This window comes from Paroedura picta, chromosome 13 (genome assembly GCF_049243985.1).
Source record: "Paroedura picta isolate Pp20150507F chromosome 13, Ppicta_v3.0, whole genome shotgun sequence".
Lineage (NCBI taxonomy): Eukaryota > Metazoa > Chordata > Lepidosauria > Squamata > Gekkonidae > Paroedura > Paroedura picta.
Genome location: NC_135381.1, coordinates 3,108,677 through 3,122,289, shown reverse-complemented (window position 1 = coordinate 3,122,289; position 13,613 = coordinate 3,108,677). Strand labels below are relative to the sequence as shown.

Genomic DNA, 13,613 nt, shown 5'->3' with positions numbered 1-13,613 from the left:
TTTCCCGTTGGACCCTGCAAACAGTCCCATGAGGCTGTGAGGTTAGGACAGGCCCAGAGCAACCAGCGAATGCCTGTGACTCTGAGATGTGTCCACATGCAGCGTCTTGCAACTTCCTGACCCCAAAAATACCCTTGTCCTATGTTTATGTTGTGCTGCTGGGAAATATATTTTTTAATAAAAGCCTTCGAAGTCACTGCCATGTTTGCTAATCATACTGCATCTGGGTCCCCTCTTATTAGTAATTTAATGCTATTACTTTAGCCAGGATGGATCCGTGTCACCATCTGCCCTGGGTTTCCAGGGACAGGGGCCGTCCCGAGGGGAGAGTTCTAAGGGGATGACTGGATTTTCTCTTGTAATTCAGTGTTAAGAGGGTTTCCCATGATTACGCTTAGAGCAATTCTGCTCCCAAAGCTGTCAGCTGCTCCTGCAGATCATTCCCCTTGGACATTCCTTATCCCGATCTCAGAAAATACTCACTGTTTTTTTTGTTAAACAATTGTCATCATTAAGGCGAACGCTGGCAGGGGCTCATGGGAATTGTAGTCCATGGTCATCTGGAGGGCCGCAGTTTGACTACCCCTGCCTTAAAAAGTGTGGTGGGACTTTAAACACTCGAAACACCGTTTGAAAAGAAAAACCACATGTGGTTTTTTTCCCCTTCTTCCCTCCCTCCTGTTTCTTATCAGCTGCTTTTCTCTCCATCCTCAGATAAAGATTTGGGTCTTTGGCGTTTTATTAATCATTCTTTTTTTGTTGTTTTTGTTAGAACAAGAGTTTCTTTTCATCTTGTTTGCCTGCCAACGATAAAAGGTCATTGCTGAAGTGTCTTTTACAGTCAGTTCATAACTCTAATCTCAGCGTGTGATTAATTCCCTAAGTGTCAGCCTCTTTAAAGCGCTTGTAAAATGCAAACCAAAGAAGGGGGGGGTGAATTAAAAGAGAAGGCTGAGAACATTGTTTGGATACAAAAGAAACTGGAAGGGCTCATCTTGGGCTTTTCTGTACTTTTAGCCTTCTCCTAATTTTCTGGGCTTGGGCATGGTTCTTCCACATCTCTGCATTTTCACGGTTGTGCTCATTGGATTTGATTTTTTTCCTTGTATCTCTACATGAGTTGGAGAGAGGCAGGCTTACTTTTTTTTTAAGATGCAGGGTGGGAATTCTGAGAATCTGCGAAAGCTCTCCTTACACCGGAGGAAGAAGGCAACTCAGAGTCTTGTTTGAGAAATAGATTGGGGTTGTTGTTGTTGTTATGTGCGAAGTCGTGTCCGACCCATCGCGACCCCATGGACAATGATCCTCCAGGCCTTCCTGTCCTCTACCATTCCCCGGAGTCCATTTAAGTTTCCACCTACTGCTTCAGTGACTCCATCCATCCACCTCATTCTCTGTCGTCCCCTTCTTCTTTTGCCCTCAATCGCTCCCAGCATTAGGCTCTTCTCCAGGGAGTCCTTCCTTCTCATGAGGTGGCCAAAGTATTTGAGTTTCATCTTCAGGATCTGGCCTTCTAAAGAGCAGTCAGGGCTGATCTCCTCTAGGACTGACCGGTTTGTTCGCCTTGCAGTCCAAGGGACTCGCAAGAGTCTTCTCCAGCACCAGAGTTCAAAAGCCTCAATTCTTTGACGCTCAGCCTTCCTTATGGTCCAACTTTCACAGCCATACATTGCAACTGGGAAGACCATAGCCTTGACTAAACGCACTTTTGTTGGCAGGGTGATGTCTCTGCTTTTTAGGATTGGGGTAAAAGTGGTCTTAAAAGAAAGCGGGGGGTGGGAGGGAATAAACTGATGCAAAAAAGTAAAGGGACAAAAACAAAAGCAGTTCAGGGCCAGAATGTACAAGGCCATGCAGAAGGGCCCTGCAATCCAGATGTGGAAGAGCAACATTCAAGTCCATCAGGACCTCAGGAGGCATGGTACCGCCCAATTCTTGGAGGGGAGACCACCAGGGAAGGCTCTGCAGAGGAAGGCCTCAGCCAACCACCTCTGCTTCTCACTGGACAGCCCTTTACATAAAGAGAGAGCATGCTAGAGCTCACCAGGATTCTGGAGGTACAAGCTTTTGAGTGCCCTTTTTCAGATGCCAAACTTAATTGTTGTTTTTTTGAGCTAAAAGAATTTGGGGAATTGCAGTTTGGCGAGGGGTGTTTGCACGAGGATTCTCCAGAATCTTTTGCCTTTCTCTTTTGCATGACAGAAGTATCCAGAATCCCCTGGGGAAAGGGAACAGCTAAAAAAAGGTTTAAAATTGTGGTGCTGCAGTGGCCAGAGGAACTGATCACTCTGGTTACTGATTACAGGAGTTACTAATCAATGCAATTGGATGATTTGTGGGTAGCATCAGAAAGATACATGGGCCTTTGATCTGCATCTGTGCACCTGGACTTGCCTAATACACATCAGACTTTTAGTCCACATAAGCCTGTTCTTTTGTTTTGACTGCTGTACTCTTCTTCTAGCGCAGAGGTTGAATCCTGAACCATCTACATGCAGAGCACATGCTCCGCCACAAAGCTATGAGCTCTTCCCCGAATCTCACATATTTTTTTTTAGTCCCACCGATGTGCACATGTGGCTGCTATCACATGGAGAGCACTAAGTCTAATAATCATCTCCTTGTCGTTTCAGAAAAAGAGCCGAGAAGAGACATGCGGCGAAGGAAGCGGCGTAGAGATTTTGGAAAACCGGCCCTACACGGATGGTCCTGGTGGCAACGGGCAGTACACCCATAAAGTATACCATATTGGTATGCATATTCCCAGTTGGTTTCGGTCTATTCTGCCAAAGGCAGCATTAAGAGTGGAAGAGGAGTCCTGGAACGCGTATCCTTATACAAGGACGAGGTATGCCTTCTCTCCCCTCCTTGTCCTCTATTCATTTATTATCACTTCCCAAATAACACAGAAGACAGTGAGTGCTTTGTCAACTTGCCCTTCATTTGTCTCGCCAGCAGCCCTGTGAGGTAGGACATGCTGATTCCCATTCCCATTCGGGACCAATTTCTCTGGTTCGTGGTTCGCAGAGCGATGATTTCCGTGAATTTTAAGGCATTTTGTGGCAGTTTATGAAGAGCAGAAAGAGGTTTAAATGGCTCCATTTGAACTCTACTTTCCACTCTTTCCACTCTACTAGGAGCAGAAAGCAAGGGTTTAAATGGCTTGGAAACATTTAATTGGCTGTTTCTGCTCCCCTTCAATTTTGGCAAGCCATCAGAAAGCAATTTAACCCCCTGCTTTCTGTTTGCTGCCAAAAGATGTGGGGAGCAGAAAGAAGCGGATGGCAAACCTATATGATCATTTTTGGTTTGCTAAACGCCCAGTTCATATTGGTCCATGGTTCGGATTGTGGTTTGGCTACAAACTCTAGCAAGCTGGATTTTTGGCAAATTTGCAAAACTTGACATTTTGTCATCATAAAAACAGGGTGTAAATGAATTCTATGTTACCCTGTAAGTCCTTGAGGCATTTCGCTTCAATTCTGGAAAGCAACTGTGCATATACTATGCTGAGTAAACAGATTTCTTTTTTAAGAAGCACTGGGTGATTCTTTCTAAGCCGGCTTTCTGCTGAGTTTTTTTGTTGTGCTTTCTTTCTTAGGTACACCTGCCCATTTGTGGAGAAATTCTCAATTGATATTGAAACCTATTATATAACCGACTCAGGAGAGCAACCCAACGTCTTCAACCTTTCCCCTGCAGAGAAAAGGCAGACCATTCTCGGTGAGGATTGCATTCCGTTGCATATGCATAAGGGGTGGGTTGCGTGTCTATAAGCTTGTTGGTCCCAGTTAGCATTTGGATGGGAGACCACCAAAAATGACTGTCACATAAGCGGGTTTACCAACACATGGTCCGGGGAAAAATAGCGATGAATCTAGTTTGGGGCATCCCGGAAAAAATGAACTTGGGATTGTCAGCTTGTGTGTGTGCATGTGTGCGTGTGAACATTCTCAAAATGTCAAGCTTCCAGGCAGAGCCTATATCAGGGGTAGTCAACCTGTGGTCCTCCAGATGTTCATGGACTACAATTCCCATGAGCCCCTGCCAGCAAATGCTGGCAGGGGCTCATGGGAATTGCAGTCCATGAACATCTGGAGGACGACAGGTGGAATATCCGTGGCCTATATGACAAAGCAATGTCTGATGTGACCAGGATAATTAGTACGGTTGTAAGGATGAGGATGTATTTTTTGTTTACTGGAAGGGTGGGTTGAGTTTCATCTGTGGGACCCAGTAGGGGCTGCTTCCCGGAGCGCCAAGGAAAGAAGGGGAATGCCAACTTTTGTTCCAAGGTCCGGACTGGGAAGGGGCGTGGCGGGGTGAGGTGCCCGTCTGCTCCAGCGCCTGGCAGCAGATGGTTTAATTAGTTCTGCAAGCAGCCGTCGCTGCATCTCACTGGCCGAGGCAGGGAGGAAGTACAGCAGCCGGGGATGCCAGCAAGCTGTGAGGCTGGCTTCTTTTGGCTTCCGCAGCTTCAATATTTGAGAGCAAAGGGCCAACAGGCTGCCACTGAGCCACAGCCTCCCCCCTCCCCCCCCATTTAGTTATAGGCCAGTTCTGCCACCTTTATGCATGGTGTATATCCAGCAAATTAGCATCCTTCACCCTCCAGGCTTGCAGCATTTATTCTGCCCTTTAAATTGTTCCGTTTTGGCTGGTTGTGGAGAGCAGCAAGGCGTCAGCCGAAATTGCAGTCTCTTAGTCCTCCTCGGGCTCCTGAGATTTCGCCAGCCGTTGTCCCTGAATTTCCAGGTCTCTCAGCTGCATTGTTACAGCCATGATCAATAAGATTATAACTGTGCCATTTATTTATGGGGCACCAGCCTTACTGTATCAACAACGGAGAGGGAAAACTAGCTACCTGTCTCAGAGCCAGAGAAATCACATTTCTAACGCTGGCTTACAGAGATCCTATAACTCATTTCAAAAGGCACCTGGTTAACACCAGCAGAGCAGTAATGCCTGCTTCCTGCAGGGCGCGCCGACGGAGGTGGCGGGTAGGTATCTCCGTATGGGGAGCCTGAAGGCCAGTTAATTCTTCAAGAAAATGAACAGGGATATTTTAAAAGCGTTCAGCCTAAGATTTAAATGCCTCCTGATTCCAGCGTCTGCAATAGGGGCTTATTTTAAGAGAGCCATTAATTAGTTCCGCTCCATTTGCACAGCCGCCCTCCCCCCTCCCTTGCATGGCGAAGTGTTTGTTAAATAGCTCTGGAAGCGAAAAGAAAAGGAGAATTCGGGCTGCGGGAAAGCTGGGTGAAGAATGAGCAAACGGGACCCCTCTGTGTACCCAGCTGCTCAGGCCAGCCCAGGGTGGGCTGGGGCCTGAGGGAGAAAATTCATATAACGCTCTTGAGACAAATCGGCATCCCTGTGAGTTTGTCTGTAGCCGGAGAAATAGCAAGAGTCTAGGGCAGGCTTTCTCAACTTCATTACTGTTGAGAGACCCCTGAGGCATTCTCCAGGCTTCGAGAAACCCCAGAAGTGGCACAATCGTGCAGAATATGGCTGAGAAGCCGTGCTGTGGATACGCCCACCCATGACTCCTCCCCTTCCACCCCCTCTAGGCCCATCACTGGCCATTTTAGAGGCAGTTTGACATGGCCATATATGATCATGTTACCCAATAAATGTTTAACAATTTTTGAAATAAAAAAAAAATTAACTCCCACCCATTTGTGAAACCCTTCTAGGGTCATTAAGAAACCCCAGGCTCTCACCAAACCCTGGTTGAGAATCTCTGATCTAGGGACACCTCCAAAGCTAACACAATTTGTGGCGGGAATTGGGGGGGGGGGACGAATTTGGTTCACTTCTTTGGACAGATGGCTGTGCTAGTCTTTATAGCAACAGAAAAGAGCCAGAGTCACCCACCTCACAGGGTGTCTGTTATGGAAGAGAGGAAGGAGAAGCGATTGTAAGCTGCTTTGAGACTCCTTCAGGTTGCAGAAAGTAGGGTGCTAGCACCTACCTCCTCCCCCTCCTTCCCTCTTCCTCCCTCTTCTTCTTTCTCTTCCGTACCCAGAGACTGTTCTAGGGACATGCCAGCGAGAGCCATGGCTTGTAAATGGGAGCCGTTGTAAGATTTGCATTCCTTGCAGGTTTTGTCCGCTTAAGTGTCCTCCCGTAGCCATTCTCGCAGAACCCTAGTTGGAATTTATCTGTGTTCTGGGGCAGCACTTGGAACAATGGGAGATTGATATCGTAATGGCCAATCTAGTTCTGCCGGGCTGTCCCATTATTCAAAAGAGATGCCACAGTCAGATGTGTCAGAGGGCATTCATCTTTACACGAAAGTGGTGTCTCCGAGTTGGAGGTCTTGCTTGCAGTAGCTGAAGAGAAAGCAAACATGGGACCTCACATAAAGAGGCTGAATCGAAGAGGCGTCCGTGTACAACGCAGGAGGCCACGTGGTTATTGTGTTTCAGCGATCTCCAGAATAAAGCCACACTTTGGAAGAGCGGTTTGATGTTTAAGGTTTTAGTTTTTACTGCTCTTTTTCCCCCCTTAATCTTATTTTTGTTCTGTATTCAGATCCCATCGACATTGTCAGAGACCCCATTCCCCCGCACGAATACAAGTCCGAAGAGGATCCCAGGCTGTATCAGTCAGTGAAGACTAAAAGAGGGCCTCTGTCTGAAGACTGGATCAAGGAGCAAAAGAACAACCCGGGCAGATCCCCGATCATGTGCGCATACAAGCTGTGCAAAGTCGAGTTCAGATACTGGGGGATGCAGTCTAAAATCGAGCGCTTCATCCACGACGTTGGTGAGTGTTTCCACCCTGTTCACTCTCTCTCAGGTGTCGGCGTTGTGTATGCCCCTGAAAACATATACTCGGTATTAAGCTTTGCTAATTCTTCAAAGTGTGCATGCCCCTGAAAGTGTATACCCTGCATTAAACGTTGTGGGTCTTCAAGGGGTCGCTGGACTCAGACTTTGTCCTACTGCTTCAGAACATGCCAAGTGTCCAGGCTGAGCCTAACTTCTCTCCCACCATCCTTTGGCAGGTCTGCGGAAGGTGATGGTGAGGGCCCACCGGCAGGCTTGGTGCTGGCAGGACGAGTGGTATGGGCTCACCATCGAGGACATCCGGCAGCTGGAGAAGGAGGCCCAGCTAATGCTGGCCCAGAAGATGGCCCAGTTCAGCTGTAGCGACAGCGAGTCGGAGCAGCACCTTTCCAAAGACTCTGCGGACGACAACGACGCGGAAACAAAGGCCATATCCCCGTCTGCCGAGGCAGCAGACTCCACGAGCAATACTGGTGAAGCTGGGTCGGGGCGAGTGCTGACCAAGCAGTGGTCGACGTCTTCCAAGTCCTCTTCGAAGAGAGGAGGTGAGTTGCATTCAGCAGGATCAGTGCCTTCTTGTGATTCGTTGGGAGAGAAAGGTGGAGGAGGGTGGAGGCGTGTGTGTCACACAGTGCTGTGCTCTAGACCCTAACACTGGGCTGTTTTCCCAGGAGGAATGGTTCTCTCCCTTTCCCATAAGGTGCACCAAGAAACTGTTTCTATCCCAGCATCTCTTTCTGCAGGAACAGAAAAGAGCACTTGAGCTTTTCTTCAAACACAATTGCTGATTGAGCTATTTATTATTTATTTGTCATACAATTGGTGTTGTATAATCAGGAGATCTGAGGATTGTCAGGAAGCCAAACGAGAGGCGTTTGGAGGTGGTTTGCCATGGCCTGACCATTTCCGCATTAGGAAACATACCTTCTTTTGGCCCCACTTTGGATTTCCTTTGTTTGCGGATTAACTCTAGCTTTTCCGCATTTGGGCTTTCCTCCCCTCCTTTCCCAGGCTGAAATTCGTGACCCTGAGTCTGACGGAGGCAGCCTCCCACCATGCTTTGCTCCCTTCACCTTTTCTAAAAACATGTTTTTTGCAAAATGGTGCCTGGTTGCACCTTTGTTTTCATTGCATCCATATTCTGCGCCCTTGATCGCTTCCCCCAAAAGTGTCCCAAATGTAATGTTTAAAAAAATGCTGAGTTATAACATCATACCACTGCTGTGTAAGCCTGCAAGTCTGCTATTTTAAAACGTACAAACATTGTTGTAAAGCAGTCAGCCGCGTTGTAATGTGATCACCCTTTTTAAAAAGAACAAAGAGAAAGATCAAGAGGAAGACCCCCCCCCCACAGACACAAACACTTGAAGTCCTGGAGTGTCTCTGCCAATCTGTGTTGTGACCCTGATAGACCGAAGGTCTAATATTAAGGGTTTTTTTAATGGGTTTAATGGTATTGGGGGTTGTGATTTATTTTAATGGAGTTTTAATTTGTCTTTATGTAACCCGCCACGAATCTTCGGTGAGTGGCGGGATAAAAATCTAAATCTAAATAATAATAATAATTCGGCAGGAAGCAGCTTCATATTTGTTTTTTGTAGGCTTTTGTTTTTGCATATCGAAAACAGGACTTGACTGAATACCTGCTAGCAGAGGTCCCTTCTTGGTTATCAGCAGATGAACGCTGTTCCTCTTTCCCCCATCTCATCCCAGTCTAGTTTGGAAGACTGGTGCTTTGTTCCCTTGTGCACACATTCAGACAAGGGCTACTGCTGGGTCAGGGAGCAGGGAAGGTAGAATAAGCTTAGAACAGGGGTAGTCAAACTGCGGCATCCGGATGTCCATGGACTACAATTCCCATGAGCCCCTGACAGCGACATCTGGAGGGCCGCATTTTGACTACCCCTGGCTTAGAACGATAGCCTGAGCTCAAACATTTGAGAATCCCTGGCTGAGTAGCCTGCGGTATTTCCCCCAGCAGTGGTGGATGCATCTGGCACAGAACAAACATAATCATTGAAATGCCCTCTGCAGCCTATCCGCGATTCAGGGCTGTTCGGCCAACCCTCCTCCTGTATACAGAAGCGGTAGCTGGAGGGCACATCCGGCTCGGGGAACTCTTGGCATCTCCTTGACACTCAGCATTCTGCACCTGTCAGCGAGACGCTCCCTTTTGTTTTAAGCTGGATCCATTTAGCTGAGGAAGGTAGCCAGAGAAGCAAGTGGCAGCGATTCAATCCAGGGAAGTCCGTCACACGGTTATTTTAATCTTCTGTGCGCTTAGGTACAGAAAGCCACTGTGCTCGAGGCCGAGAGAACGGCCCAGATCTTTCCAGCTGGCCGGGAGAGGAAGTGGGCGTGTCGTCCCTTTGTTATGAGGCTCTATCCGTCCAATGCTGCCCAAGTTAAGACCCCTGGCCACAAGTCCGCCTGTCTTCTTATCTGCTCTATTTTTAGCACCTATTATGTGAGGACCTTTGACGTCATTCCGGAGGGAACGGGCTGCATGCTGCCAATCATCCCTCTCTCTTACCCCCCGAGGAACAGGGTGGGATCGACAGTGGCTGCAGACTGAATACCAAAGCCATAATTAGCCGTGCAGTGGATCCCGGCGAGGGGAGGGGAAGGCTCGGTGGGCTTCCACATGACAATTAGTAAAATTAGAATCCCAAAGTGGTTGGCTGACCCGCTCGGCCTTCTCTGTTCTCGTGCTGCTGTGTCTTTTAACACCTCCCCCCCCCCCCCGAATGTCTTCTGACGGCCTGATGTGAATTTAACAAGCTCTGGCTGTCTTTATTAAAGAAGACATGGTTGTCGGCAGCCATTCGGTGCAGATTCTCTGGTCCCTCACCCAGCACTGGGCGTGGGAGACAGGAACTCCATAAGAAAAATTGAAATCAGCTTTACAGCGGCGGAAGGTCCGACGTTCGCAGGGGACTCAGCACTGCCCCCTGTTCTTAGGGCTAAGGGATGCACCATGCACGGACACATGCTCCTGTCTCTGCAAAGGTCTGGTTTTCATTTGAAAAACAGCCTCCGGAGGAAACTGTCGAAGGTGTTCAGGGCTGGAGCCAGCTGGTTCTTGCGGGTTTTCTGGCTGCGTGGCCGTGATCTGGTCGTTTCAGCCCCTGAAATTTCACCAGTAGCTGCAAAATGGAGTGTGTAGTAAGGATTAAATGAATGGCATAGCCACAAAATAGTCACGGAAAACAATTTAAGTCTGAAATTTAAAAGGTGAGAAGGAAGGAGTATTGTATTTTGCAGAGGCTGTTTTAAGGATTGTTATGAAGAGGGTGTTGGGGAGAAAATTATCTTCCTGTTCTATATTCAACCATCCCAGGGGTTCCCAACCAGGGTACCAAAGTACCATACGGTACTGTGAAGGCCCTTCAGTGGGTTTCTCAAAAGAGCAGCTGGGGAGAGCCCCCTCACCCCGTGGTTCTTGTTTCTGGCTCCGAGCAAAGAGGAAAGAAAAGGTTTTAATTTTTTTAAAAATGCAGCCTTTATTTGGGTAGGTTGACCACCCCCACCCAAAGTGCTCAGTTATGGGCCCGGAGCTGGGGGGGGGGTGGGAAGTCCCCGGACATTTAAGCCTCTGCTGCCTGAGGTTCCTCTCACTTCTGGGGGTCGTGGCAGGGAAGCGTGGCCAGATGACATCACTTCCTGGTCCCTTGAAGCCTGAAAAATATTTCAGCAGTACCTCCACCGTCAAAAGGTTGAAAGAATCTGCATGATTTTTTGATATTTATGATTTGCTATGGAGCCGTCCCCCTTCTTTCTAAATTGCTATCTTGCCTTCTAAAAATAAATAACAGGTGAAGCTGAAAGGGTGACTCTTACACTTGGATTTGATTGGGGGGAGCAGGTAGCTCAGGTAGAACCCCAGAACTCTGTGGCCTTGTGTTCTGACCCAAGTACCACTCAGGACTTCAGATTACCCTCCAGAAATGCCCAAGGCAGCCGCTGTTTTCTCTGCTGGGGAAACTTGCTTATAGCTCTCATGCGTGCACATTTCTTCCGGTGCAGCCAATACCAACTTCTCAGGGCCTGAGGAAGCGCTCTGGGTGCCCCCCGAAGCTTGCCGATTGTTTTCCTAGGGTACCGCACTGTCGTTGCTGGCCGGCCGTGACTTTGCAGGGCAGCGCTCTCCACCCGGCGACTTCCTCCCCTAATGGCCAACCTGAAAACCGAAATGATTTTACACATCCTCCCGATGCTTATAAATAGCTGCCCTTTGGAAACAGCCGCTGAGGAATGGCAAGCGCAGCGCTCCGGCCTCTCAAACAATAAACATCGCTGGGAGGAAAGTTTGACTTCACGCCGACGTCACGGGGCACGCCGTGTGTTCACATTTCGGGGGACGGGCTGTCAGGCGGCCCGCCCGACGATGCCTCTGCCGCCAAGGGGAGCGCACAGACTGCCTCGCTCTCAGCCTGTGGCTCACGGCCTCCGCCCTGTCTGCTTTCTCCTAGCAAGCCCCTCACGCCATAGCTTATCCGAGTGGAGGATGCAGAGCATCGCCCGCGATTCCGATGAGAGCTCGGACGACGAGTTTTTCGACGCACACGGTAGGTGGAGCAAAACGAGATTCGCCGCTAAATCGGGCCGGGTGTGAAGAGTCCGTGCGCATCCCCGCCCGCGCCAGCATGCATGTGTGAGACGGGAGAACTGTCTCTTCTTATCGGGAACGGCGTCACATCAGGAGCACATCTGCACCTGTGACGGAAAGCCGGCGGGTGTTTTCTCCTCGGCAGGTCGTTCTGCTTAACGTGGGTTGTTTTCGCCCTCGCTGGGATGTGCATGAATTTAAGTGTGCATTGGTTTTCTTGCTGGGGAGGCCCCCAGATTCCCTTGTTTGATGCCGTGGTTAAAAAATAGAAAAATTATCATCAGGAATGGCTGGTTTTTTAATGGCTCCCCGACAACCTGCAGCCCGAGACAGGTTGTTTTATTTATTTGTTTATCTATTTTATTTATTTATTGTTTCAGTTTATTACCCTCCACTCCCAAGTGGCTCGTGGCGGGTTACAACAGTCTGAATAAAATCCCCAATAAAACTCCCCTTAAAAACCCCAGATGTAAAACACAGAGATCCATAATTACAAACCAAGAAAGGGACCAAGCCCTATGAGGATAGGTTGAGGGACTTGGGAATGTTCAGCCTGGAGAAAAGGAGGTTGAGAGGGGACATGATAGCCCTCTTTAAGTATTTGAAAGGTTGTCACTTGGAGGAGGGCAGGATGCTGTTTCTGTTGGCTACAGAGGAAAGGACACTCAGTAATGGGTTTAAACTACAAGTACAACGATATAGGCTAGATATCAGGAAAAAGTTTTTCACAGTCAGAGTAGTTCAGCAGTGGAATAGGCTGCCTAAGGAGGTGGTGAGCTCCCCCTCACTGGCAGTCTTCAAGCAAAGGTTGGATACACACTTTTCTTGGATGCTTTAGGATGCTTAGGGCTGATCCTGCATAGAGCAGGGGGTTGGACTAGATGGCCTGTATGGCCCCTTCCAACTCTATAATTCTATGAAGATACAGCAGGAAAACCCATTCTATAAACAATCCATTCATCCCAGTAACAACCCATAGAGGGAGGAGGAAGGAAGCCACCAGAGCATTGCTCTGTTTTGAAAGGAGCTTCCTTGTCACGCCGGCCTCAACCATAGACCTCAGTATTTATTTATTGAGTTTGTATACTGCCCTCCCTTATGGATTAGGGAAGAATATGTATTCTAGGCACAAGGAGCTTGCTGCCAGTACATGTTGCATTTTATTATGGGGGTACATTGTGGGAGGATCCTGTTAGTTAATGCAGAAAAACCCTATGTCCATAGTCAGCCACCTGTCTGCTTCAGCATAATGCAATAGACTTTCCCTTCAGATGGATTAGCAAAAAAATTATCAGGCAGGAGCCGTAACCAGAACTAATGGGATGAAATTAATGCAAAAGAAATTCCGTCTAAACCTCCGGAAGAAGTTCCTGACAGTCAGAGCGGTTTCTCAGTGGAACAGGCTTCCTCAGGAGGTGGTGGGTTCTCCCTCTTTGGAGATTTTTAAACAGAGGCTGGAGAGCCATCTGACGGAGAGGCTGACTCTGGGAAGGCTCAAGGGGGTGGCAGGTGACAGTGGATGAGCGATTGGGATGTGAGTGTCCTGCATAGTGCAGGGGGTTGGACTAGATGACCCAGGAGATCCTTTCCAATTCTATTGTTCTATGATTCTATGTAAGAGCATTACGCAGCACTGAGAATGCCACACTTAGCCAAGGCGGGCCTCAGTCACTGCCGCTCCTTTCCGATTTGTGAAGTATCTAAAAATACTAGCCATCGTAAAGAACGATTAAGAAAAAATAAACATCCCACCCTCTCAGCAGGTTTGGGACCTGAAAGCCCAGAACAGAAATCACGCGTGCAACAGAAAATGTGGGAGGGCTGAAATTTGACCGCAAAGCAGCTTTCCTGTGGAGGAGAGGTAGAGGAAAGGCTCTCCGGCAGAGACGGCAAATTGGGGCCCACCCTTTGCCTGTAGCAAAGAGGGGAGTTGCTGTGTCTGTACCCTGAACTTGTGGTCTGAGGCAGGATCGTAACCCTGCCAATGTGCAGCGTTTAAACTGAAACCAGCCTATAGCGCGTACTAGCAGGAAGGTCCATTGTGTTGCCAAACTTGGAGATTTTTGTTGGGGATCTAGTTCAGTTCTTGCTGTCTTCGTGTCAGTTTTCTTCCGAACCCATGCCTTCAGAGCAAGAAGGTAACTGAGCACTTCCCTGGGCCATATTGGATCATAAGCCACATGAGAAATGTGGGCCAACATGGGCTGGAG

The 13,613-nt window shown here is 48.5% G+C and overlaps 1 protein-coding gene across 14 annotated transcripts in view; it reads left to right on the top strand.

The window, feature by feature from the left end:
- Positions 1 to 13,613, top strand: part of PITPNM2 (phosphatidylinositol transfer protein membrane associated 2) — a 135,427-nt gene that overhangs the window by 85,821 nt on the left and 35,993 nt on the right. For all 14 annotated transcript variants that reach the window (XM_077308240.1, XM_077308243.1, XM_077308237.1 and 11 more), the window contains 5 exons: positions 2,634 to 2,848; positions 3,602 to 3,723; positions 6,538 to 6,771; positions 7,013 to 7,339; positions 11,267 to 11,362. In XM_077308240.1, the coding sequence (XP_077164355.1) occupies positions 2,634 to 2,848; positions 3,602 to 3,723; positions 6,538 to 6,771; positions 7,013 to 7,339; positions 11,267 to 11,362 (994 nt within the window). The remainder of the gene's footprint in view (positions 1 to 2,633; positions 2,849 to 3,601; positions 3,724 to 6,537; positions 6,772 to 7,012; positions 7,340 to 11,266; positions 11,363 to 13,613) is intronic.